General features: G+C 34.5%; 1 protein-coding gene across 17 annotated transcripts in view; it reads left to right on the forward strand.

Annotated features, from left to right (window-relative positions):
- Nucleotides 1-26,385, forward strand: part of LOC110375042 (filamin-A) — a 307,158-nt gene that overhangs the window by 262,999 nt on the left and 17,774 nt on the right. For 9 of the 17 annotated variants that reach the window (XM_064041774.1, XM_064041777.1, XM_064041782.1 and 6 more), the window contains 6 exons: nucleotides 22,489-22,629; nucleotides 23,450-23,619; nucleotides 23,957-24,082; nucleotides 24,398-24,511; nucleotides 24,799-24,987; nucleotides 25,338-25,440. In XM_064041774.1, the coding sequence (XP_063897844.1) occupies nucleotides 22,489-22,629; nucleotides 23,450-23,619; nucleotides 23,957-24,082; nucleotides 24,398-24,511; nucleotides 24,799-24,987; nucleotides 25,338-25,440 (843 nt within the window). Of the gene's footprint in view, nucleotides 1-6,874; nucleotides 7,088-7,809; nucleotides 8,002-21,128; nucleotides 21,485-22,488; nucleotides 22,630-23,449; nucleotides 23,620-23,956; nucleotides 24,083-24,397; nucleotides 24,512-24,798; nucleotides 24,988-25,337; nucleotides 25,441-26,385 lie in introns of those variants that run through there. The other 8 variants (XM_064041768.1, XM_064041769.1, XM_064041767.1 and 5 more) reach the window with 8 other exon arrangements.

Genomic DNA, 26,385 nt, shown 5'->3' on the forward strand with positions numbered 1-26,385 from the left:
CATGCCGATAACTATAACTGGGTTGAAGAGATGTCACCATGTTAGATACATAGGTAAAATCCTGGTAGGTACCTAGTTGCATCTGGTTAGACTGGAAAGGGACATCCAATACAATCATTAAAAAGCTAGGTTGATGATTTAGATAAGATGCAGCTGTTACTTAGCCAATAGCTTACTTTAGGCAAATGTCGTCGATATACAAAAATAAGTAACGCGAACATTAGCGCCTTGTGACTCACTGTTGAGACATATTCAACATTTTTACACTTTTTCTAAAATTCTGAACCATTGCCAAACATTAGATGACGTTTTATTATATTAAATATTATAATTATAAAGACGAGGTGTGGATGTTAGCGGTAAGCGGTAGTGGCGTAGGCAATGGGACACGTTTGAAGCTTTTTTGATAGCTGAAAAAAAATAGTAGCTTTGGATGGTATTAAGTAGCTGATAACCCTTTCCAAGGCCCTATATCAATCGCCAAATTAAACGTAGGTTAGCTGATTTAGCGTGAGGACTTATCAAACAAAGACATATTCATAAACCTACGTCCCTGGGCATCTATTTTCTGCACCCGAATAAAATATTGCCTATGTCCTTTCGACTATATGTGTAGCATAAAGACCTTTTTTTAACGACCTCAAAAATCATCAAAAACCCCCCGCTGTGGGTTAGTAGCGACGACGGAGTCTCAGACTCTTACTGACTAAAAACCGTCGTATTCTGTCGTGGGCCTTTTATGTACCAGGGCCGTGATAACTCTTTCAAACAATCCAGCAGCCCCGGCTAGCATAAAAGCCTTGCCTGATTTCCTACACTGTATAATACTGTATATGACCCTAACAGTCCTCGCAAATACAAGTATAATATAAGTACTGTAGGTTACATAATTTTTTACTCGCTCTCTCATAAGCTTCTGAAACTCCGCTAGCAATATGACCACGTCCTTACCCTATGGTATGTGGTGTCCCAAATCGTATAGGTTTTATAATTTGGCATCGCACACTACTTTGTCGGTACTATTAAGATGCAGTATAATCATATAATTTATTTGCTTCTAACGCGAAGTATTTGCTGGGTTTATAATTATGATGGGTCTCGGGAATTCATGTTACAGTATGAAATGGTACTGCTACTATGTAACTTGGAGTGTTAATTTAGACTTATTTTCCAACCAATTTACATATACCAATGTTGTGAATGGGTAAACGATGGATAATAATTAAAATCACATTCATAAACATTTACAACGAGGTTAATACTAAATTCGCAAGAAAAATAACTAAGTAAGTAATTGAAGAGTGAACACATTTTTATCGACTAATATCGACAAGTATGTAATAACAAAAGGTTTAGAAACAATGCTCAATTCTATATTAGCAAACATTGTGGACCCTATAAACTTACAGCATAAAAAGTTGGAGATTTGTGCATCAGAACCTAGTGTAGTTTTTATTTGAGTGCACGGGCAGCGCTGTAGAACCGGGACAAAATAGTTCCTTGCTATTTTTTATGCAAATCTCGAGTTTGTTTATAACGTTTATTGCCCACCCTTCAAAAATATGTATAAAGTTAAGTGGCAATGATGCGATCGCTATCTATTTCGGCCGCGGTGCACTGACTCATTTATATCAAAATATCTAGACTTCACCACTTCTAGACTTGGTCACTCCAGTATTTCCGTGATTCATGAAGTAGCTGCTTATTTCTGAAAGTTATTTTTTCTTTGTTATCTCTAAGTTGTATACTTTCATATTAATCAATTTATTATAGGTATCACATATAATTATGTAGGTTTCATTGTTGAAAATATTTCTTTATGTTTTGTGGTAGATTAAATGATCCTTATTTATATTAACACTAGCTTCCGCCAGTGGTTTCATCTGTATCTCGTGAATAGGTACCTACTACTTCGCGGATCCGGGTTAAACGGAGTCTACAGCATTCTTAATAAAAGGGCTATCTAAAAATTTTAAGTAAAATTGAAAGAATGTATTACCCTAACCATAGTTCCTGAAACTGGTCACTTGATTATTTTCTTTTCGTAAGAAGGCTTACTTAAAGTAAGTACTGAACGTACTTAAATAAAGTGAGTACTGTACTGTAACAGTCATGTCAAACAGACTAATTCTAGCGTCATAGCTACTCAAATAAGCCCATAACCATCAGTCTTGCGGGAACCATTAACAAGTCTCAAAGCCCACAAAGCGCTTTAAACGCCTGTCACGAAATTACTCAGCAACGTATCGACGTCATATAATTTTATTTTTATATTAATACACTGTGTTACGCCAAATTACAAGTTTTTATTGCTCTAGTACGATATTTTCGTAAAATGACTGGGCGCTGGAATGTGCGGCTTCAAATTCTTAAAGAAAGTGATTTTTGGTATTAATATTAAGCGGCGTATCAATCCAGCTATACGGGCCTCTAGATACTCTCAAGTAAGACTGGCTTTCAGATTTCCTGAAAGTAATCGTCTTCTGAACTAACTTGCCGTAACCCACCAATAAATGCGGCTTCCGAATCACGAAGGACCTCGATTAACAAGATGGTAACTCATCTATTTGCTACGAACTTCTCTTTAAAGAAAAAAAGCAGGATACGGGTAAAAAATCAAAGGTATATAAAAAGTCAAAGGGACTCTCAAAATTGCTGAAATTCGTAACATCCCGCCAAAAGTTAGACATCTGGCAACACTTACAGTACTAGTGCGGCATTCTCAAATCAAAGGCAATCAAATTAAGCCACACAGTTCAACGGAAGCAATTAAACATTTTATTAGCTAGATCTTTGTTTTTCGAAATATTCGTAAAACTAGTGAATGTCATAAAAATATGTTTGTGTACTTTGATTGTGGAGTCTTCAAACCGTGAATAAGACTTTCTTATATTTTTTATCTTGTATTTTGATCAGTTCTGAGCTTGACGATTTTCGGTATAAGTAAATAAGCTTCGCCAGGTTTCGATATCGTATCCTCATATCATTTTCACTTTACATTTTAATTGACCGTGAAAGACGGCTAAATCTGCGCGCATACTACAGACTAAAAAATTGGCCGACTGTAGCCCAGTGGTTGTACTTTTTTGAACAAATTGAGAATTCAATCAAAGTTTTGAGGTTGTCTTATACCGTTGAGTTGTTACGTGTGTACTTCCATTCAAAATCATACTGATTTATGAGTCCAAACCAACTATCGGCCGACTAAAAGTTTGTAGTGTTCACATAATAATATTATCCAAATTCTTAACGATTTTCCGAAGTCACGACTTTCAATTTTCAAAAGAAAAACGCCTGAAATTCGTGCAGTTGTTTTTGAGTTTATCACCAACAGACGGACGTGGCGGAGGATTTTGTAATTATGGTACTATAAGCGGGGTCACCATATTTTGTGTTGTTATTTTCAGTGGCCCTGAAATGTATTGGAATTTTATGGCTACTTACTTTGATGTCAGAATGGTAACATGTAAACTTGTTGAAGAATGTTAAAAGCAAATGTTTCCAAAGAATATTTTTAGGTGATTGTTTGTAGTGGCACATAGTACTATTACGGTTGATTGAAAATTAAAAGTGCTTGCAACATTTTGTTAAACTTGTAAACATTGAGTAATAGTTGACATTGAGTTATCAAAAATACGATCGACTTTGATCGGTGACTAATGATTTAACTTAACATTTGCAGTGTGCATACGCGACTACATTATAGTATGACAGTACAGTACATAAATTGTTTTGTTTGTCTATACTAATATTATAAAGAGGAAAACTTTGTTTGTTTGTTTGGGTGTAATGGATAAACTCAAAAACTACTGGACCGATTTTAAATATTATTCTTTTACCATTAGAAAGCTATATTATCTGCGAATAACATACTTAGGCTATATTTTATCCCGGTGCGGGCAGTAGCTCCCACGGGACGCAGGTGAAACCGCGGGACAACGGCTAGTGTTTTATATTATAAGAATTGAACTGATAATTACATAGAGTATCTAAGTTAAATTTATTTTTGCATTGAAAATAAATATTGTTTAACACGGTCAAAGCTTTCAAATTGAGTTAACGCGTCCTTCCGGTGGGACCGAAAATAATATCTTCCTTTCATCAGGAATAATCTCCAAAAATCTCAGTACTACATGGAATGTTCAAATATGTCAAGGTATGTACATGTACCCTCAATTTGGATGTAACCCAAATGCGCGTGAGTCGGGTAAACATCAATTAATATTCCAGATAGTCGTTATTTTTGGTATTTGTGCACTTAATTTAGTGGATAACTAAATTGCAAAGATTTTTTTAAGTTTATGTCGTTTTTGTTGTAGTTCGGTCGTTACCCTGGTTATTTGTTGTTTTAATTGGCTATTTGCTATGACATTGTTATTTTCTCTTTCTCGGCTAAAGATATAAGGCTATTTTCTGCGGGTTGACTCATATGCACTTATGAACTCAACCCCCACGTTCTCATAATTGTTTTGAAGAATAATGAATGTATGAATGGCAAGGATCGATTGATTATAAGGTTAAGCAACGCTTGGCGCGGTCTTTCCGTGGATAGCCATATACCTACCTACCATCCTGACAACGCGAGTTGAGTGTTACGTTAGATGGTGAGTTCCGCCTGTCATTGATCTGGCTGATCATCTTTGCCAATCGTTTCGAGTATTTAGAAAGACTGACAATCAGTTACTCAGTTACTGAGGCGGTTCCTGGGTAGCTCAGGTCAAAGTGATCAGATAGGCGGCCCCTCCGAGTAAAACACTGATATGGATTTCGGTTAAGACTGGTAGCCGACACTAACATAATTTGTGAAAAGGCTAGGCAGATGATGACACAATAAGCACAGTGAGTTAAATATAGCTCTAGAAAGGTTATTGCACTTATCGTATTTACTCAAAATTGACGTATTTATGTTTAAGATAACCTCGAGTGCTTTGGAAATATTCGTTCTGTTTTTATAACAAATATTTTGGGATGAGTTTCTGAACTGAAAGCTGTTAAATTCCTTTCTTTGTTTTCGCAACTGATGTGTTGTTGTGCTTTTAAGTTGTAAATTAAGTACGATTTTTATAATGAAAGTATGTGTTTTGAAAAATATTTTCGCACAGACATAAGTACCTAATACCTATACCTACCTATGTTAACAGATTGCGATCTTAATTCTTAGATCTACATAATGAGAAGAACTATTACACTTTATCATCTGTCTAGCCCTTTTCTGACGTATGTTGGGGTCGGCTTCCAGTCTAACTGGGTGCAGCTGAGTTCTAGTGTTTTACATAGAGCGACTGTTCTAGTGTTTTACCTCACTAACTCAGCTTAGTTACCTGGGCAACACGATACTCCTTGAGACTGGTTATCAGACTTTCTAGCATCTGACTGCCACGTAACTACTGCCAAAAACAGTCAACTGATAGCCTTCAAAACGCGGAGGAACTCATAGTGACAGATATGGTCACCCATCCACAACCGACCGCGTGAAGATTACTTATTTTTATAATAGCCAAGAGTTAGTAACAAAATATCTCCGCATACCAGTACTATCGAAAAAATTATAACCTCATAAAAAACTAGGAAGATTAAAGTTTTTAATAAAGTGTTCAAAATTATAGCTATTTGGCAAGATACGTGTCAGGGTGACGCCGATGGAGTTTCGAAAATAACTTGTGTCACATTCATTATTTGTGTTATGGAATAATTGACATTTAGAAGTTGGGGAAGGTCATGGTGAACGAACCTTGTTAGGAAATGAGTAAGGAAGACAGTCATGTCAAAATCCCCTGTAGTATTTTAGTATTGGTGAAAGACCTTTTGTTATTGAGAGATAAAAAACAGAGCTTGCTGAATAAGTAAAGCTGACTTAAAACTATAACTTGGTAATACTGATGTTTACAAAACAACAATAAACTTTAAAACTATATTTTTGGGATTAGTTGACACAACTTTTTAATAGAACAATCCAGGGTGTATTAAAAACCCAATTGTTGGGTTTTTAATTTAAGGGTTTTTAATACATTACGGAGTAATCAAACATGCTCTTCGTAACGACGAGAAAATGTGTCAAATCCTTACGATAATGCTGCTATAAGCCGATTATTGCCGATATATTGTTTCCTTGAAATTAATATGATATGGCTATAAACATTGTAACTTTTATAGATGTTAGGGCATAAATACAAAATGTCATACAAAGATCTAAGCATTTCTACAAGTGTCTAATATATCATATGCGTTTGTAGTTCAGCGATATAATAGGGAGTTTATTACAGTTTATACATACTCTTAAAATACCTAAGAATAATTTAGATCTAAGTAAAACAAGGGCTTATTTTCCTAGTATAATAATAAAAAAAAACTATTAGAAAGGCAATGATGTTAAGTGATCGCAGCTTTCGGGCTCAAAAGACCAAATCTAGTTTTGGTAATTGCGAACGCTGCGAATTTTGTATTTTGTAACTAATTTGACAAGAAAATATGTAGAGGCACTCTACCTTTAAACCACTCCAAATAAAATGTTTTCAACGAGTAAACTTAAAATCATAAGTGAAAGAGAAACTTCTGCGTACACCACCACTGTCTTGAAAATGAAAGTCGTGCAGACAAGACGTCGAAATTTCTCCAGAAAGTAGTGTAGACAATAGTTCATCACTCTACCTCATTTGTTACTATGACTCAGAAAAATCGAGAGACGTCTCCAAAGACCGCGAACCGCATGTCAAAAATACGTCACAGCAATCACCTCCCTCATTCCAAGTCGGTTAATCACGCATTCTATCTAAATGCCTCACGCGACTAATTTTAGTTTCAGACAAAAATCACTAGAGTAAAAGTACATAAGGACAATCGGCGAGGACACGTCAAAACACGATGATTATAATTCGATTTATCGTTACAAAAATATCTCGGAATATGTACATAATTAGTGTTTAATATAAATACGTAATTTTCGCGTTTCTACTCGTCTCGCGGGCCGCTGCCTAGTCTCAACGGACGCGTTAACCCGTACGGTACATTCAAGAGGTTTTTTTTAAGTGCAAAGTGTGAAGTGAATAAGTGCTGGTAAATTCATACGGTCCGTGTTATCATGGCACCAGTACGAATTTTTTCAAGTTTTCTACCTACACTACACAGAAAATAATTATTTTTGATATAAAATAATTTAATTGTGGCGCGCAGTTGCATGTGTTCGTGGGAGCGTGCTACGAAAGTACTACGCGCTTTGTTCGGTGCTACGAGATTGTTCAATGATGAATGGAGGGATTTTTTGTAGCGAAAATGAGAAAAATCGTTTTGAAATATCATAATTGCAATATTGTGTCGGTACTGATTGATTTTGTAGAAAATTATAATAACAATATTTTCTGAGAAAAAAAAACAATGATAAAATTCATGCTTAGTGTGATTGCGACTAAAAAGTGTTTAAACTATTTGAATTGTAGAAACGAAATTATTCCAAAATATTACAAATATAAAAAAAATATACAACCCGTGAAAAACAATTTACAATATTAAAAAACCCGCAACATGTAAAATAAAAATTTAATATTAAAATGCAAAAAAAAACATTTCTAAACAGCCTACAACTCATACCAAAAAAATAAATCCTAGGCGTTCGTCACTACGTCACGCAATCGACTGCCTAAATAACCTAAAAAAATAGTACAGCAAAAAAAAAACTGAGTCGGCCTACACTACGTCATTTCTCCAGCAGCTTTCTCTCAATCGTACTAAAAGTATTATATTACTAAACCTCTCACATCGTCACAGTTCCCGTTTATTTCCAGATCTCGTAACTGTGAACACTTGTGGTCATTTTATAGAACATAATTTAGAATTTATTATGTTTTTTCATATAGAACGGTGGAGCCAAATATCTTGGTGATTATTTTTAGTTGCTGTTAGGTAACCACTACTTGAGCTTTTCCGTGAATATGTCACTTCGCGTATAATCAGACAGTGCAATTTGGGGGCGCTATTGAGCAATCATGTTCACTCTCAGGCAATTCCGTATGTATTATTTTATTTAATCTATTGTTAAATTATTAATGCTTATTTTTGAGAAATAATTAACTTTGAACTTGACCGAAATAATGTGGAAATCCTCGCGATTATTTTCTTATGATTATTTAAAAATTTTCCCTTTAATATTTATTAATTACAATAATTAACTGATCAGTGAATAAAATATTAAGAAATCCATTATATAATTTCAACAGTGTAATTTTAGAAAAAAGTGCCTTAGAAAATTCTGGTCCTTAGTTACAAAAGCTTCTCGTAAAATGTTGGTCCTTTTAAACTTTTCAAGAAGAAGGCTCGCCTGTCATTGGCTGTTACACTAAATCATATTTTCATAGTGCCAAGTGACGTTACATATCGTTCTCATTACGAGATGTGGAGCCAGGAATATTAATGTCCACCCTGGTAATTGGAGCGTAACTACTAATTACCTTAGTATTTGAGAATCAAGGTCTTCAACCTGTTGAAATATTTGGAACTACGTAAATTATAGCTGAGATAGGCAGTCACTAAGGTATTTTATTTTATTAGATTTTATTATGTACCTTACTTCAAAAGGTTCTGTTACTTATGTAACTTTAATGCTAAGATATTCAACGAAATATTATTTTTGGCCATTAAAAAAACTGTAAATGTGATAAAGTACAGACGTCCCATTTTGCACCCTTAACTCATTTTATAGAAAGTGATTGAAAAATTGTGTTTTTTCATCGTGGATTAATGAATTTATTTGACGTATTACAATTTTTAAACGTTTATTTAAGAAATGCGATACTTGTTCCCTTAAGTGATTTCAGTCAAGTTAATTACTGAATAAAAGACAGTCCCTTAGAAAATTTATATAACCTGAATGATCTGATTAGTGTGCAAGCCAAAACTGAAAGCTGGGCCGATTGACTTGATAGCGAGATTATTATAAAGTATCTGGGACGACGTCAACCACCTGTTTCAATTTCAACATACACTGGAGTAAATTGGAGTTACTGGATGTGACTGATCAATTTTCATAGTGATATACAGGATGTATAAACCTTCTATGTTTTAATTGAACTAGATGGAGACCACTAAAATAACGTTTGTAAATACGTTTGAAACACACGAAAAAAAATTCCTTCATCTTACTTGCTTTGAAAATCAATTTAATTATGGGTTAAAATTAATGAAACTATGTATTACCATGTTTTAGTGGTAAAAAGGGTTTAGAGGAAGAACCATAAAGGGTTTTCTAAATGGATTTGAGAATAAGTCGGCTTTAACTTATTTAGGATTGAGTAATTATCAGATTCTGAGCCTTATTGTGATTGCATATGATTTGATAAATATTTTTATGTAGTGCTGTGTTTTAGTTACTTCCTGGATTATGTCAGACCAACGCCTTACATTTTGGGTGACATAGGTAATTGGCTCAGTATCACTCCAGGAAGATTACTCATATGCTGTAGTAGATCAAAATCAGTTGAGTTTCGTAATTGGGGACGCATTGTAGACGGTAATAAGATGGCAGTGGTTTTCTTGTCTTCCGAGAGACATTGAACATTCTGAGGGTTTGAAGGTGAGATAATTTATAGTTCAGTGAAAATGATTTAGGTTCTCTTATACTTAGGTAAAGTTTTTCGTATTTATGCAAATAAGATTTTGGTGCTACTTGTCCCGTTAAAAGTGCGTCAATTAAATTGATTAATGCATACCAGATTTTCTGACATTTCACTATTTTGAAATACTTTTTTTTCATTACATGATTTGATATTTGACGTATGGATTTCATGAGAAAATTAACTACATAGTTTGAGTACTTTTTGAATTTAAAACTAACCAAAGCTAAAACCATATCTAGCCCATTCTTAACTTGTAAATAATAAAACATACCACAGAAGTAGGTCACTACAGAAATTCATTCATAGTCAGGTACATGGCTTGCATATCAATTTGAAATTCAGTTTCACTAAGATTTTGCTCTCAGACATCAGACATTACCGTCAAGTACCTAATTCATAACTCGTCGAGTTCATCTACGTCCCTATAGACTGTGTTGTTACATATTTATTATAATCTGTGCTGATATTATAAAGCTGAAGAGTGTGTTTGTTTGCTTTAAAACACCAATTTCAGGAACTTTGAAAAGCTCTCTCAGTGTTAGATAGCCCATTTATCGAGGAAGGCTATAAGCTACTTTTTATAGGGGTGCGTGAAGTAAGTTCCATAAAATGTGAGTGTAGCCGCTGGCAGAAGCTAGTATATCGATAAATAATATTATATACTCCTATTACAAAGCTGAAGAGTTTGTTTGGTTGAACGCAATGATTTCAGAAACTATTGCCCCTATTTGAAAATTGCTTTTGGTATTAGAAACACCATTTATCGAGGAATGCGGACTAAGCCTCGGATGGAGGCAAATAGCAGTATATCAAGCTCAATAGTTTGTTTAAATAAGCCACCTAACTTATAGAGGTTAATGCGATCTATAGTTCACTATATGCAAATTAGCTTTGAACAATGTTTTACGTTTACAAAAGTACACACAATTAAGCTATTTCCAAATTTGCTATATTATTTCCTTTGGATTATTCACTTAAGTTACCTAGTGTCTTGTCTTGTCCGACTTGCCAATATTAAAGTTAGCCATAAGACTCCTTACAGATATTATCAAGAATCTTGTCTGAAGTGGCATTTAGGGCTAACAAATAAGTAGTAGACTTCTATCCCTGCATTTGGTAGACCGATACTTTTTTCCGTGCATTTAACATCTCGCTGCGATTCTTAAAGTATGCTGACTTTTATTGGGTATTGCAAAACACCAGATTTTAAAACCACGGACGGAACCGTGTGGCTTAACTAGTATATAAAATATATAATATTGTATATAATATATTCAACGGATATGTAATTTGGTGGCTACATTCTTGGCGGATGGCCGTTGACGCTTCACGATCTATGTCCCTGATAATTTCAGCGTCGTTGGCTAATATATCGAGCTTGCAACATTATTTTACAGTTTTTATATATAATGTCAAATTATTTTAGTTTGGAATATATGTTTAAGAGTTGTTTTGCGTTGTGGGAAAAAACTCAAGTTTTTATCATTGATAGCAACTGGTTTACTTCGTCCGTTAAGGGTAGTTTTATCCAAACTACCAGGGTGTATGCTAGTTGGTTTTAGGTATCTGTAGCATAAGATTATGGATTATGTTTGCATGTAAAAATATATTTTAACCCAGCAATGATAATCAAAGAAAACCAAACCAGAAAACAAAAGTTAGGGCTGAAGCCTATATGTAGATGAACTTACTGTGGAAAAACTCACATGATTTACGAAAAAAGCTTTTCGCTGAACCGAGAACCGAATTTTGGATTTAACATAATGCGAAGTAAAAATGACTAAAGTTACACCAAAATCAGATCAGTAGGTTTTTAGTCAAAGGAAAAAAGAGTAAATATCCAAAAACCCAAACTTTCATGTCTGGAATATTAGTGTGATGTAAATTATTAAGAACATTTTATTAAAATTGTGAGTGAGTTTGAAGCTTTAGTCGTATAAAACACATTAGGGATCTCGAATTAGACGCAGCATCCATTTTGATCTTAATCTCAAGGGAGACGCTCCGGAAGTTTGTACATTCTTATTAAAATGAAAGAGAGACGTAGATTTTTATCTTATTCCATTCATGTGAAATGGTAGTAAACCTTAAAAAAACATAACTATATTTAAAAATGTGATAAAGATAGCACCAAAGCTTCGTAATTTTTCAAAATGTAATGCAATAACATCTCAATTTTGCAGCTTAAAAATTAGTTGAAATGTTCTGAAGTTTAAGTTCAGATGAATAAAGACCAAAAGTGCACAAGCTACAGATAATTTGGTCCTATATCCAAATAAAATACTCGTTATGTTATGCAGCTATAGTTACTGATAAAATGTGTGTTTAGTTTCAGGAACAATATGTAGGTGTAAACATATACATACATTTGCATCGTAAATGATTGACCATCAATGCAAATTGGCAAATACACTAATACCTCTCATTACATGACATTTGTTTAAATAGGAGTTCAAAGGCGTATATAAACGATTGACAGCCGTTTGAAGTCACCCAAAAGGGCTAATAATTATAGTAAGTACACTTAGAATATGGATGTTTGTCAGATACAATGTCGTAAGCGCCTTTGCCAACTTTGATACTGGACTATGTATGTATGTTTACTTCAGGAATTCAGAGTGTACCAGTAAATCTTTACCCACGGAACCCAGCTGTTATCCTTGAAATATTCTCGTGTCAAAATACGTATCCGTCATATCGTCATGACGTCAGATTTTGCCAGAAATATTAGCCCATTTGTCAAATGTACACTCAGATTTTGAAGTCGCCAGTGCATTTGAAGTCTCATTTAGACTTTGATTGGAGTTTTGTCTCTAATGGAACTGTCATTTGTAAATGGGATCACCATTTAGTGTTAGGTATATAGTGATGAGATAGTTTGTTTGAATTATATTTTGGTCCTTTGAGACGAATGGTTATTGGTCTTTGATTTATTACATTGTTGGTGCAGACACTGACACATACGTCATGTTGATAAGTTGGAAATTATTAGTCCTATTTTGACTGGCTTCCGCGAGCGGTTTCACTCGAGTGCGTACGTAATTATGTACTCCAAAAGGTCACTTACCTGTTTATATCAAACATTTTGGTAGGTATATAAGTTCCTCCTCTAATATGTGATGTAGGTAGGTTTATAAGTGTACACATATCTTGGTGATCTGCTCTAGTTTCCAGAATTAAAATCGCCCTCCGCGTTGCTCTTGCGCAAAATGTTGTACGTCAGATGTAATATCTAGATACAGGGTGTTAACTTTGATGTTTTTAAGGTGTGAGCGGTAATGAGGCACGAAATGCGTTTGTTTTATATTGCAACCCATCCGTACTGATATTGTTAATGCGAAAGTGACTTTGTCTGTCACGCTTTTATGCCATCATTACTGAACGGATTTTGTGTACAGAATAGGTCTAAAGCCTGAAAATAACAGGTAAAGTATTACGCTGAATTGCCGGAAGTAGTTCTCCCGGACTTTAATGAATTTACGTACTTAAATCAAATGAAAATTAATAAGGGTTGAGAAATAATTTGCGCAAGACAAAAACACATCGAAACACCTATTACTAAATCAATCGATATTTTATCGCTTAAAAAACTGCGTGCAAAATTGTTTGCAAATATTGCTGCAATGGTCTTGCCACCTTATTTGCTCTGTAAAAAACATGATTAAGTTGTGAAGAAATCTAAGTAGGTATAGCAATGTAAATGTTCGAGTGATCTGCGTAACTTAGTTGTTCACGGTTTTCGGACCGTCAAAGTAACCATGTCAATTGATACGAAATGATAATATTATTTTTATAAATGTTTGTACTTATTTGTTATTAACTTTATGGACGTTGTTTTTTGATGCATTTATTTTCATGCACAACTGAATAGAAGCAACAAGTAAAAAAATATAGGATGTTGTTATTATTAATACATAGAGGTCGTCCATTTCACCGTTAGTATGGTTATCCAAAAAAATTTTCAGCCAAAATTACAAAAAACAAAACCAAGGAATATGGATTTGCATAGCAAAATAATGTCAAAGTCAAAAATCAAATCAAATCCTGTAATTGCTTCTTAAATATTGTACCGATTTCACATTTAATTTTGGCAACACTGTCGCAAAATATTAAAATCCTGACATTATAACGGTAAAATTAATTAGCCATACTAAAAACGCTTTAAAAATTGTGACAGAACGTACAAATTGCCGGTCGACAGATTAGGTGACAAGAAAGAATGTAATATTAATACACATCCCAGTTTTATTTTAAAATGCGTAACTAATAGCATGTTTTTATAATATCCACAATTATAAATATCTAATGTTCTTGCTGAAATAAATTTATGATACATTTTTCTTTTGGTATCCAAAAAATATGTTGATACATTTCATGTAGTTCAATGGGTTTCATGCCTGGACATGTTTCGTTCAATAAGTTTAGGGCTAATAGCAATAGGGAGTGATAAAAAGGCTGTAAAATTACAACTATGCTGAGTTTAAACTAGCACTGATGATCACTATTTAAAAAATGTTTTAATTTAGAAAGTTCGACAGGCTAGAACTTCAGGAAAATCATAGGACAGTTTTCATTTTTGTTGGAATAGAATAGGTAGTTAAGTGTATTGCAGTTATATCAGGTAAGTTAGTAGTTTTATTTTCAAAAAATACCAGTCAGTTTTTGTTTGTCTCTTGTTAAGACGACTTATTCGGGCTCCAATTGCGCTGCTTCATCGGATTTGTAATTTATTCAGAATTTGAAAAAGATTCACCTATTTCTCTAGGTCGTGTCCTTTAAAATGTACGAAATTACCCACAGACATACAAACAGTCTGGTTTAATTTTTGACATTAATATATACGAAAGTGACGTGTAATTATGAAAGTGTCTTGTAACCTTAATGATGATATTATTTTAATGGGATCTTGAGCTAATTTATTTAATTTCTGGTGAAATATTATTTTGTAGATGGAGCTAATCATGAAAATGAAGTATCTAGTGACCTACTGACAGAGTTAATAAATCTAGGTTGAACTACTCTTACCACGGTTTTTTTAAGAAGGTTACTATTTCAGGATAATAACAGGGGTATCTTAGAACGCTTGTCATTTTGTAGTAAAATTGATCGTGCATTTCACACTACAAAAAGTCATCTAACATAAGTAATTATACAAACTAAGTTTTTGGTTCGAATAAAAAAAAATAGTCTAATCTGAAAACCAATTCAGTAATATAAATATGTACACAAAAGTAGATTTATTCAGACAAACATTAAATTCAACTACTATAAGCAACGTTGTTACCGACACTAAAAATTCCTTCATTTAACGTTGTTTTCATTAAGAAAGTTTATTGCTGACAGGTTACGATTGAGAAATTTCAACAATCCGAATTCAACTCCATTTTGTAAAGATATTGAAATAAAACAGTCTTACATGTCATTATAAAGTGTAATGCTCATATATTGTATTTTTATAGTCCGTCGTGAACGCAAGACATATGTTTATGTCATTTAAAAATGTGACAATAGATAGCGAGTGATTTGAATGAAATATTTCGAACGATTTTCGGAATACACTCTCACTTATTCATACTTATGAAGTACAAATGACTTTGTAAATATGTTATTTTTAATATCTTTGGATGCATAAAAAGTATTTTTTATTCGTAATACTAGGTACATAAAGAAGTATTCACCATACATTTATTCACATGAAGGAAATGCCTACCAGTGCTGCACCTCTTATTCAAAAATATAACTTTCATGAATAAAGTTATTTTGATAATGCAAATGGCACATAGCGTGGTATTTTGTAAAGTTTGTGGGATTGTATTATTTATTGGTACATTTGTCAGTTTTTGTGCTGAGAACGCTTTCATGTTCTGGCGTTAGATTTAGAGAAGACTTTTAGTGATGTGCTGTGTTTATATCGATGTTCCGTAAGATTTGTATCGTGAAGATGGCGGGTGGCATTTTTGCGGGAACAAAATGTTTTAGTTTTACATTTCTGTAGTCAGTTCAATAAAATGTAGTCAAATAAAACCTAATGCCATCGTATTATTAATCCCTATGAAAGTTCTATGAATATGGTTGAAAACTTAATGTTTTTTTTTTTAAACAACATGTCACAAGGATAAAACGAAAGGAAACACTAGACCAAAGATACACACTCATTGATATTTCTTTTTCTTACTTCAGAAAATATTTCCTGTTGTATAATATCGATAACTGTATATTCAAATTACTGAACATAGTCACATCACTAGTCCGCAATAAATATAAATCACAGAGTAGGAATTTTGCACTCGCGAGCCGTCAGCGAGGGAACAGCTTTAGTATAACGAAAATAGTGTCTAATGTACTAATTACTATAGTAATACATGAACCTTAACAACTGTCGGTTTGTTTGAACTCGAGTCTCAATGTTACAGCTAGAAAAATATTATGGAAACCGCTTTTAATGGCCCGATTTTTTTGGTACACTATCGGTAGAATTTTCGCTGTTTTGTTCTTTTGTTTAAAGGTGCCAATCCTAGGAAAAACCAATACAATTTAGATTTATCTTTTTGGATTTTGTATCCACATTCTTTAGCTAGATTGTCGGCTATTTATTATCAAGCTATGACATTTTAAGTGTCGAGTAATATACGAAAAAATATGAGTTACTGATTGGGATTTTAACGGCCAAATACTGAAACACCACTCAATTTAAAGACTGCTTAAGTATCATTTTGTCTATTTCACACGTGAATTGCTGAGACAGGATGAACTAGACTCAAGTAAAGTTTGAGTATTTCGAGGTAAGAATCGGAGAAATGGGTAATTACACTATATAATTTAATATGTCTTTGCAAGTATAAAAATTGCGTATTAGGAAAATAAGCAAGGCAAGGCAGGAAATGGTTGATTTTAGACCAGCAATGCTAGAGAGAAGCTAAGCGTAGTGTTTTTTTAGTTAATATTGAGTACCTATCGTAAAGTTACTATACCAAACTACTTATAGTGTGTCAAAGTATATGTAGGTATGAGCTCATACAAACTGTAGGTGAAATCCCGTTGTTTTAGCAGTTAATATAACTGGGCGGATGTTATAATGGAGTCTCAGATCTTCCTCAACGTGTTAGTGTTTTCATTCACAATATGAAATGTTTATGTTTTCTTTGTATTGTTGTCCAACAGTTTCTAAAATTATCTGAAGTTGGGTACTTGACATTTTCATACACGTTGTTAGAAGTTTATCTTTGTTATGAAGACTAGTTTTCTGTAGTTGTTGTGAATTTGTTTGCGGAATTATAGTGTTTATATAATTATATTTTAACAGGGATAACAACCCGTACATACGTAACGTAAATAGAGAATTTGGAAATATATAAAATAATTATTCAGTTGAAAGAGTGTTTGCTTTCGACCCGACTTTAAATTCATTGTACATATTTTAGCAAAATCTTAAATACTAAAAGTAATCAGTTGTGAAGCAAATACAAATCCATACTTTTTTTAAATAAACGATCATGAAATCCCATCTTTAAAATAACCTCGGCAACCTAGCTTAACCTCGATGGGACGGTCAACGCAGCTGTTATTTTTAATTTATTTATCATTGACAGTCTTTAATATAAACCTATCTCTTTTATTTATAAAAAAACATGTGACAATTCGCCGTGGGAAGTCACAATAAATAAAACATGAAAAATAACATTAGTAACACAGTTTTGTAAGAAATCTGAATTTTCTTTGATAATAAATATTTTCTGTTATCTTAAATATGCGGTCGTAGCGGATTCTCTTTGAACTGTTCATATAAATTGTATTCGTATAAAAATACACAGTGTTTCTATGTCTGAGAGTTCAAAAACATTGATAGACATTATGATAAGTTTCTTTTTCTTATAAACTAATGAAAAATAAGCCAATTTTATTAACCAGAAAGGCTGACTAGAGCTCCGGTAAAAACGTGTTTCTTTGCTATCCTTTTAATTCAAAACATCTGAAAAGATTGATATAAAATTCCGCATAGGGACAGGTTATACCTACCACTCTATCGGAGATAGGTTGCTTTTTAACCACGTGCGGGACGCAGTTCCCTCGGGATCCGTACAAAGTCACAGAGGAAATATAGTTATTTATATACCTTATTTTTCGAAGGACCAACCCACCGTACAGCGTGTTACAAAAGTGATTTATGAAGCACGTTAATCGACCTGTGAGTCAGACCAATAAATATATAACAGAAATATATAATATACCTACTTTTAAAACACATCAGCTTAACTGTTGACAGACATATTATTGGGTGCGAAGTTATAAGTAACAGGAGCAGAATTTTAAGACGCCATTTTTATTTTAAAATTACAGACTTTTTCAAATCATCTTTTTCAATCAGCAGACGTAAAAGAAAATCTACCATATCTGTGAATGACTTGAGGGGTAGTTTTCTAAAATCAGCATAAGGCATTTAGTGGCCACTTTCAGGCAATAATGAGCACAATATTAACAATCTTTTACCTACTCAATAAGTTAAACAAGCATGATAAACCAATATATATATATCTATACTTAAAACATATAAACAGAAACTCTTGCAAGTACTAACCCAAGCTCAGATGTAAAGTACTTAAAAATCGTGTCACGCCTAATATAATATTATCTGTCCAAAACTTTATTTCTTCTAAAATTTATGTTTCCTCGAAATTAATATAATTAGACTAGTCGACAATATTTTGGCTTGAATGACTGACAGTTCGATTTTATTTATAAGTTTATTTATTTATTGGAAGTCTGCCTACCAAGAAATATTTTGGTCCGTTTTGCTTATAGAGAAAACATTTAAATATAAACGCAATTATTTTCAGTAATGTTGATATCAATCAAAATAAAATGACGTGTTCATTAATTGAAAATATGATTTGTATGTTTGTAGGTCAGGTTTTGTTATTTATGGAAATGAGAGCGGGAGAAAAAGTGTGTCCCCCTTTTTATATGGGTCATACATAAGTGGTGATATTTTTACAAAGTTAAGTTCATTTCTGCTAAAGTTCATAAATGCTTTGACAGATGATACAATTCGATAGTTAGGTGATCTTCACACTGCCCCGCATCACGCTGCATCTTGCGTGTCGACGCACCTACGCGCGTTCCTGCGGGAGTGCAGATCTGCATCATCGTGCGGGTTTTTCACGCACTCACGCGCGTAGATGCGTTTTGTAAATTCACGCACGGCGGCTTCCATTTTCAAATATACACGTCACGCCCATTCAAAATCACGCGCGTCACTGCGGGATCAGTGTGCCATACCTTGCGTTTCGCCCCGCACCTACGCGCGGGGGTGCGTGTTTCTCCGCATGTATGTGCGTGATCCGCATGAACGCGCGTAGATGCATCTTCAGTGTGTTGGACTATGCGTGTTTTCCATACAAACGGAGATATTTCCATACAACGGAAAAAAACGCATCCACGCACTACGCTGCATCATGCGGGGCAGTGTGATAATCGCCTTAGGTTTCATTATTCATACAGCCTTTTCACACTTGGTTTTTCCGCGCGACACCGCTACGTTGCTGAAAATCCGCAATTGTGAAAGGTTGTTATAACTTAAAGCAGGGCGACAAACGGTAATACATGTCAATATTATTGTTCAGCTAGACAGCTTCAGAAGACAGCTTAGGTACTGCCTTCCAGCCAAAATTACGTTAAATCTACTTTCTGTCATCTTTTAACGTTATTTATTGTTTGTACAAAAAGAACTAGAGATGGTAGCTTAGCTGCATCTAGTGAGAATAGAAGCAGGCACCATCCTAGACAGGGGTGCAAAACAAAACCTTGTGTAGTTTATGGCATTGACACACAGATGGCGTTGTATCGAGAGTATTTTTTTATAATGCCACAATTTTTTTTATTTCTGTGAATAACGTTAGAAAAATGTTGTTTTTTAAAGGCTTATCTGTCGACGCAGATCGTTGAATACATAGAAATAAAAAAGGGTTACTATGTCGTAAAGTAGTTTTAAAGCTATGAGCTGCTGATAGATTTCCATAAATCTGAATGTTAAACGGTTTCAGGGGCAAAAGTGACATATTTTTTATTGCATAAAAATCCCTTTTCATAATGTTTTATGAGTTTCTATTAGTGAGAGATAAGCTGCTAGACTGTAAGAAAAACGAATCAAAGGCTAAGATAATATGAAATGTTCTAATTTCATTAGGTTATGGTTTATTTTTCTACTTGCAACTGATGCTTGAGGAAGGTCATGTATGTTATACCACTCTATTAACAAAAAACTAGAAAGAAATTAACAGAAAAAAAGCTGGAACGAGCGACGCCGAGGCAGAACCGCGGGGTATAAACTGAGTCCCCAAAAACGATGTGCTAACATTTTTGTATAAGACCCATTAATAACAGCCCTTATATCTAAAACTCATGTTGGGACTATTAAATAAATAATTTTAGTAGCCATTAATAAAAAATAATCGAGCTAAACGGTTGACGACATCTGACTACCAATGAAATTGTCACCGGCCAGAGGTCATAAACATTTCGCGATGACGCAAAGCCGCCATGTTTTTTTTTTATATATATTTAAAAAACGTCACGGGTTGCCAACTATTTTTATTATGCGTTACGATGTCAAAATTGTAGGATAAACAATGTGTCTAGTCCGTGTATAAAATATTTTTATGAACTTTGAAGATTATTAGCCCGTTGCGCAAAAACATGTGAACGGAAAGGAACAACTAATAGTTTTAAAACTAAAAGTTGTCTTAACTAAAGATAATACTGTACATGTTTTGTTAGTTTTGTTAAGAACGCACTGCAAACTTTTAGTCGATAGTTTGTTTGGGCTCGTACATAATTATTTTATGAAGATGAATATTAGTACGCACATTACAAACATCAGGTATCCAGCCGGTAGCAACAGAACTCTATGATCGGAATCAAGATTTTTTTTTTTAAAGTTGCTAACTATCGGATCAAGTGTCCGCTAATTGTTTAGTCTTATGTGGCAAGTACTCTTTATGAACTACAAAAAGTTAGTTAAAAAAAATATTTATTAGCATAAATTAGTAGATAAATAGAATTTAACACAAATATACGTCTTGTGTGTACACGAATAAAATCATACAAGCTGTCAAGTGTTAAGATAAATTTTACCAACATCTTGCAAATGAGGCGGCTAGGACGCCAGTTTTTGCCACATCAAAGAGTTTTTTGAGCCCGGAAATAAATTATTATAATATTAAAATAACTGTTACACTAGTAAATAGGTTAGACGTTAGACAGATAAAATACTTCTGTCGAGTACTATTTTAGATGGCGTTTATTTTCTACGGCATAAAATATCAATGTTACGTAAAACTTTCGAAAATGTTAAGTAAAAAAATAAAAGAAAATAAAAACCATGCAATTGCAATAATAACAACCTCGTTATTATATGTCCAAAAAACTCTGAAACCTAATACTATCAAAAATGTCTATATGAAACAAATCGTAGCACCAACAAAACCCACGAACAGCAACCAAATAACCAAAAATGTCCTCAAACAGGGACAACAAGGCACACACACAAACGACCACCAAACAATGACACACACACATTGACACTACACAAATCTAATCCATATTTTCCGCACTAGAAGAAACCCATTCTTTATAAATGGCGTTTGTAAGTGGACTTTGGAATTCTCTTGTTGGCGGGAACGAGAAGCAGGACGCTTGGCACGAACTATCTCGGTACTACTTCGATGACAGTAGAAAATACTTCTCAGTATCAGAGATTGACCAGGAAGCTATACCTATAGTGTTCTCCGAAACCCATAAGATCAGTTTCAATAGACACGGGTTTGGGTACGATTTTACGCCGTTGAATTTCGTCACTGTTTATCATATTGATAGTAGAAGAGGTTTGTATATTGTGTTTTTATTCTTTTTTTTAATAAAGGCTGATATTGTAAGGAGGTACTCAAAACCACTCCAATAGCAAATTGGATCAAAGTTCTCAATTATTTGTCCAATCTAAGTGAGGAATAGGAATGAACCGAACTGGAAATGGATTGCTTAGGAAATTATAGTTCTCGTCACATAGCTTTGCCACCCTGAAGTTGGCTACTAGTGACTGCGGTAAACGGCCAGAATATGCAGAAAACTATTCAATATTGCATGCATTCTGAGTGGTAAAGTTATTTGAGGACATCTAATCAATCTGTGTGTAGATGTTAGTATTAATGGTTTAGAACGGTTGGAACCGTCCCCAATATAAACTAGGAAGAACTAGACCCAATTAATATCTATTTAATTTATTTTCTAAAAGCCTCATATATTATCCCATTTTGCAAAAGATTAGTTACTCCTGTCAAAATCTCAGAAAGTATTTAAATTATAAATGACGAAGCCACTACTTATTTCTCCAAGGTTGTGTCAAAAATATTAATGGGCAATAAAATATTTTTAATAACCCGTTCACGGTTCCTGACTGAAATTCATTTTCTCAACTATTTGACCTTGATTCAAGGTCAGATTTAAGACCCCTGTTTATATGCGATGTTTTTAAAGCTATCATATCCGTCATTTGACCCTGCGCACGAGTTGCGCGTGAAAATGTTTAATTAATGTGATGATACTGTGACAGGAGACATTACTTTAAATTTTATATATTTTGTATTACCAGTAGACTTTAATACATAGTGTTCTGTTTAATGAAATATTACCAATTAAATATCCAATTCGACCTACGTCATCATAGCTGCTCTCCTACCCTCTTTCAGTAAGATGCATTTTTCCAAAACTTCAGCAATAAGCAAAGTAACAGCGTCTCCCAACCATCCAAGATGTATCTATAGTAAAATCATTATCAAGACTTATTTCCCTTAGTATCATCACAAATTGACCACCATCATTTTGATTGCAGCCGAGGTCAAAATGCCATCCGGCCACATAGACCAGCCTCAGATCGAGGACAACAGAGATGGAACAGTCAGCATCAAGTATGAGCCTCGCGAGGAGGGAGTTCACGAGCTCCTCGTCAAATACAATGGTGAACATGTGCAAGGTAAGGAAGGATAATAATTTAAGAGCTACATACTGAAATGCCTCTCAATTTTAAAGACTTTAAGCTAAGTTTTCAAGAGGGTACAAATGAGAACGAGAAAACAGAATAACAAGTAAAGTCGTAAAATCTGACAACATTATACATACATAAGATCTTTATTTTGTCAATACCTGGGAATATTGTTTTGAAACATAATATTTACATTAATTTTAAAAATTAAAAATAAACTTATATGTACAACTTAAAACTAATAAATACATTGCATCAAAAAATTGCTCCTCATCACTGTCACCGGGTAATGTACCCAGAAGGCTGGCAGCATTGCCACGTTGGATGGCAATGCTCAACCTCTGTGCGAAATAAAAGCCAGCCCTTGGGTCACGAGAAGTGTCAACAAGGCGTTTAGAAATTTCCTTCGCAAGCGCGTGAGCACTCGGACCCCACGGCCCGAGAGTTTCAACCCCAAACGGCTCAAACATGTAATTCCCGATAAGGCTACTATATTTGCGCCGTTTGAGGTCCTCTGCTTGTGAAGCGGCGGAGCCAACACAACCAATACCAATGTCAATACCTATGTTTTACAAATAAAAAATATTCTATTCTATTCTATAACAATTCTTACCAAATTCCGATCTTAACTGGAATGCAGGGGTTGACATAGGCTGTCACTCCATCTTAAACACTGGTACATACCTGTATCCAGTTAAATTGAAAGCCAACATCAACTTGAAATCATTATATTTTGTAGATCCACCAATTTCGAAATAATTTGTAATTTTGTAATTCTAAAGTAACTGATCACATTAAACCTTTATTACAGGCTCTCCCTACAAGTTCCACGTAGACTCTATATCTTCAGGCTACGTGACTGCGTACGGCCCTGGTCTCCTCAACGGTGTCAGTGGTGAACCCAGCGAGTTCACCATCAGCACCAAGGGAGCCGGCTCTGGTGGTCTTTCCATGGCCGTTGAGGGTCCTAGCAAGGCTGAGGTAAGTTCTTATCTTAGACGTAAATGGTGCAATTTACAAAATTGAGTATAAGTGCAAAAATTGCAAAAAGACAGCATATTTAGTAGATGTACAGAGATTTAGCAACTTAGTATTTTCATAAAAACTGCCTATGTAGTAAAGATACTGAAATCAGACTTTAATGGAATATAGAAGTCCAACTAATGCTGATTCCAGTTTTAAAGTCACTTAAAAACCTCTTCAATGGGCTTAAATTGTGTTACTATTTTAATTCTCACCTAGGCCTTTTTATCTTTCTCCATGAAGAAAATCAACTTTTCTGCTAACTTTTTTCTAAAAATCTACCATCTCCTTTCAGATCACCTGCCATGACAACAAGGACGGTACCGTGTCGGTGTCCTACCTGCCCACCGCTCCTGGAGAGTACAAGATCTCCGTCAGGTTTGGAGACAAGCACATCAAGGGCTCACCTTACACTGCTAAGGTTTGTTTATAATTTTAAAGTTTTAACTGATTGTGTACTCACCCCTAATGGCACTACCAGATCTTGGTTTTGGGCAAAAAGATTTTGGAACTCTCATCTTAATCAACTCATCAAAAGTTTCTGCTTTAGTAAAAGGTAGGTCCCAAATAGTTGTTACTCTTTATTTGTTTCTATTCCATTTCCACAAAAAAGTAGTGTTTTGGGTTATTCTAATTCCATACCTTACCCTTTTAATCATTAATGTAAAGGCCCATAGTTTTCATCTGATCAGTTTTCAATGATTTCGCCTATAGTAGTCGTTTTGTATTATTCCAGGTGACTGGCGAGGGTCGTAAGAGGAACCAGATCTCTGTAGGCAGCTGCAGTGAAGTCACCCTCCCTGGCAAGATCAGTGATAATGACATCCGTACCCTCAACGCTTCTATCCAGGTAAGGAGTTTGAACATCATTTATTTCTAACAAATAGAAGGAGTCCCTTACTATCCTCCACTACAATTTAATCTCAAAATTATCTTCCCTGTCCCTATTTGAGCTAAGTGACAGATATTGCAACCAAGGACAATGACGTAAAACAAATACTTCAAGATTTTTGTTATTCTTTTTTTCAGTAGTTTCTTTTTCTTTCTTAAATCAGTCCTCAATCTTTGCTTTAATGATAATAAACATTTTCTTTCAACACCTACATTTTATTAAGAATGGCACTTTATCACCTCCAGGCGCCTTCAGGTCTTGAAGAGCCCTGCTTCCTCAAGCGCCTGCCATCCGGCAACATTGGCATCAGCTTCACTCCTCGTGAGGCTGGTCAGCACATCGTCTCCGTCAAGAAGATGGGAGTCCACATCCAGAACTCTCCATTCAACATCACTGTGCTAGCTCAGGAAGTTGGTGATGCTAAGAAAGTTAAGGTGAGTTAAACATAATTTTATACGAACTATCCGAAGTTTTATTTGAGAGGCCTTCTTCCGGCCCTTGAAAAAAGGAGCCCGTTTCACTTTCTGTTGTTACATATAGGTAAACTTTTTTGACTCCATTGACTTTCATCAAAATCCAATTTGGATTTATAAAACATATACGTAAAAGACGTAAATAATCTGAAACTGGTTGAAGGAGTCTTAAAACAAATAAAACTCATAGTATTTGTGTGCAAATTTTAGTATTGTTGGGAAATCAATAAAGCCATATCTAGATGTAGTTTTTGAAGCTAGACAAAATAAGTGTATTTTTATGCAAATAATAATCCTATGGTTTTCCCCAGGTTTCTGGCACCGCGCTGAAGGAAGGCAAGACCCACAGCGAGAACACCTTCTCCGTAGACACCAGGAATGCCGGTTATGGTGGTCTTTCCCTCTCCATTGAAGGTATATTACGAACTTCATATTAGAAATATTTTTCAGATTATAAATATCAATCGTTGTTACCAAATGCTACATGTCATAGTATACAATCTCATATAGCAGTTAGAATTATACTAAAATGAATAAATGCTGACAAATGATGCTGCTTGTCTTAGCAAATAGGACTACCAATTTCTAGCATTATTTATCAATTCATTTCGTAATTTTATATAAAATAAAACCGGCCAAGTGCGAGTCGGACTCGCGCACCGAGGGTTCCGTACAAATCCTGTATAGATAAAAAGTGAGTCTCGCGCCAACCGTTCAAAATAGAGTCAAAATAGTTAATATTTTTTATTTTATCATATATAACTAAAATAGTAGGCCAGTACCTTGTAAAAGTTATTTTATTAAAGTTATTTATATACAACATTTTATAGTCATCATTTATAAATCTGATTGAAAATAACTAATTACGTCTAAAGGTCATTGGGCATATCTGACCCGCTTTGTAAAAAGTGGCGGACATGAATCAAAGTAGTTTTAAATCGTGGAGGATGGTATGACGTTTCTTTGAATATAAATATTTTATTAAAATTCCATGGAGACGACTGTCCAGGATCGTTTGAAAAATATAAAAGACAAGCAGTTTCAGAGGATTGTACAAGTTGCAATGCTAGTTTTTATTGTTAAAGACTTTTCATAAAGAAGGAAGATGCCAATTCGGATGACCAGGATCTGATGAGGATCTGGAAACCCTGAGAAATTGAGGGCAACTCTTGAATATTGTAGGCACGCATCGATTCATAACCAGACATGTGAGTGTATTTTTGAGGGTACTGGTAAACAGTGAAGGTTTGGAGCTGATTTGATTATGGAGACTACTGAGAGTCGAGGGAACTCCTGAACGGTATGTTGCAACTGCCACGTGTTTGGGCTTGTTTTATTCGTATTGGCGAAGACTTTCCA

This window comes from Helicoverpa armigera, chromosome 26 (assembly GCF_030705265.1).
Source record: "Helicoverpa armigera isolate CAAS_96S chromosome 26, ASM3070526v1, whole genome shotgun sequence".
NCBI classification, from domain to species: domain Eukaryota; kingdom Metazoa; phylum Arthropoda; class Insecta; order Lepidoptera; family Noctuidae; genus Helicoverpa; species Helicoverpa armigera.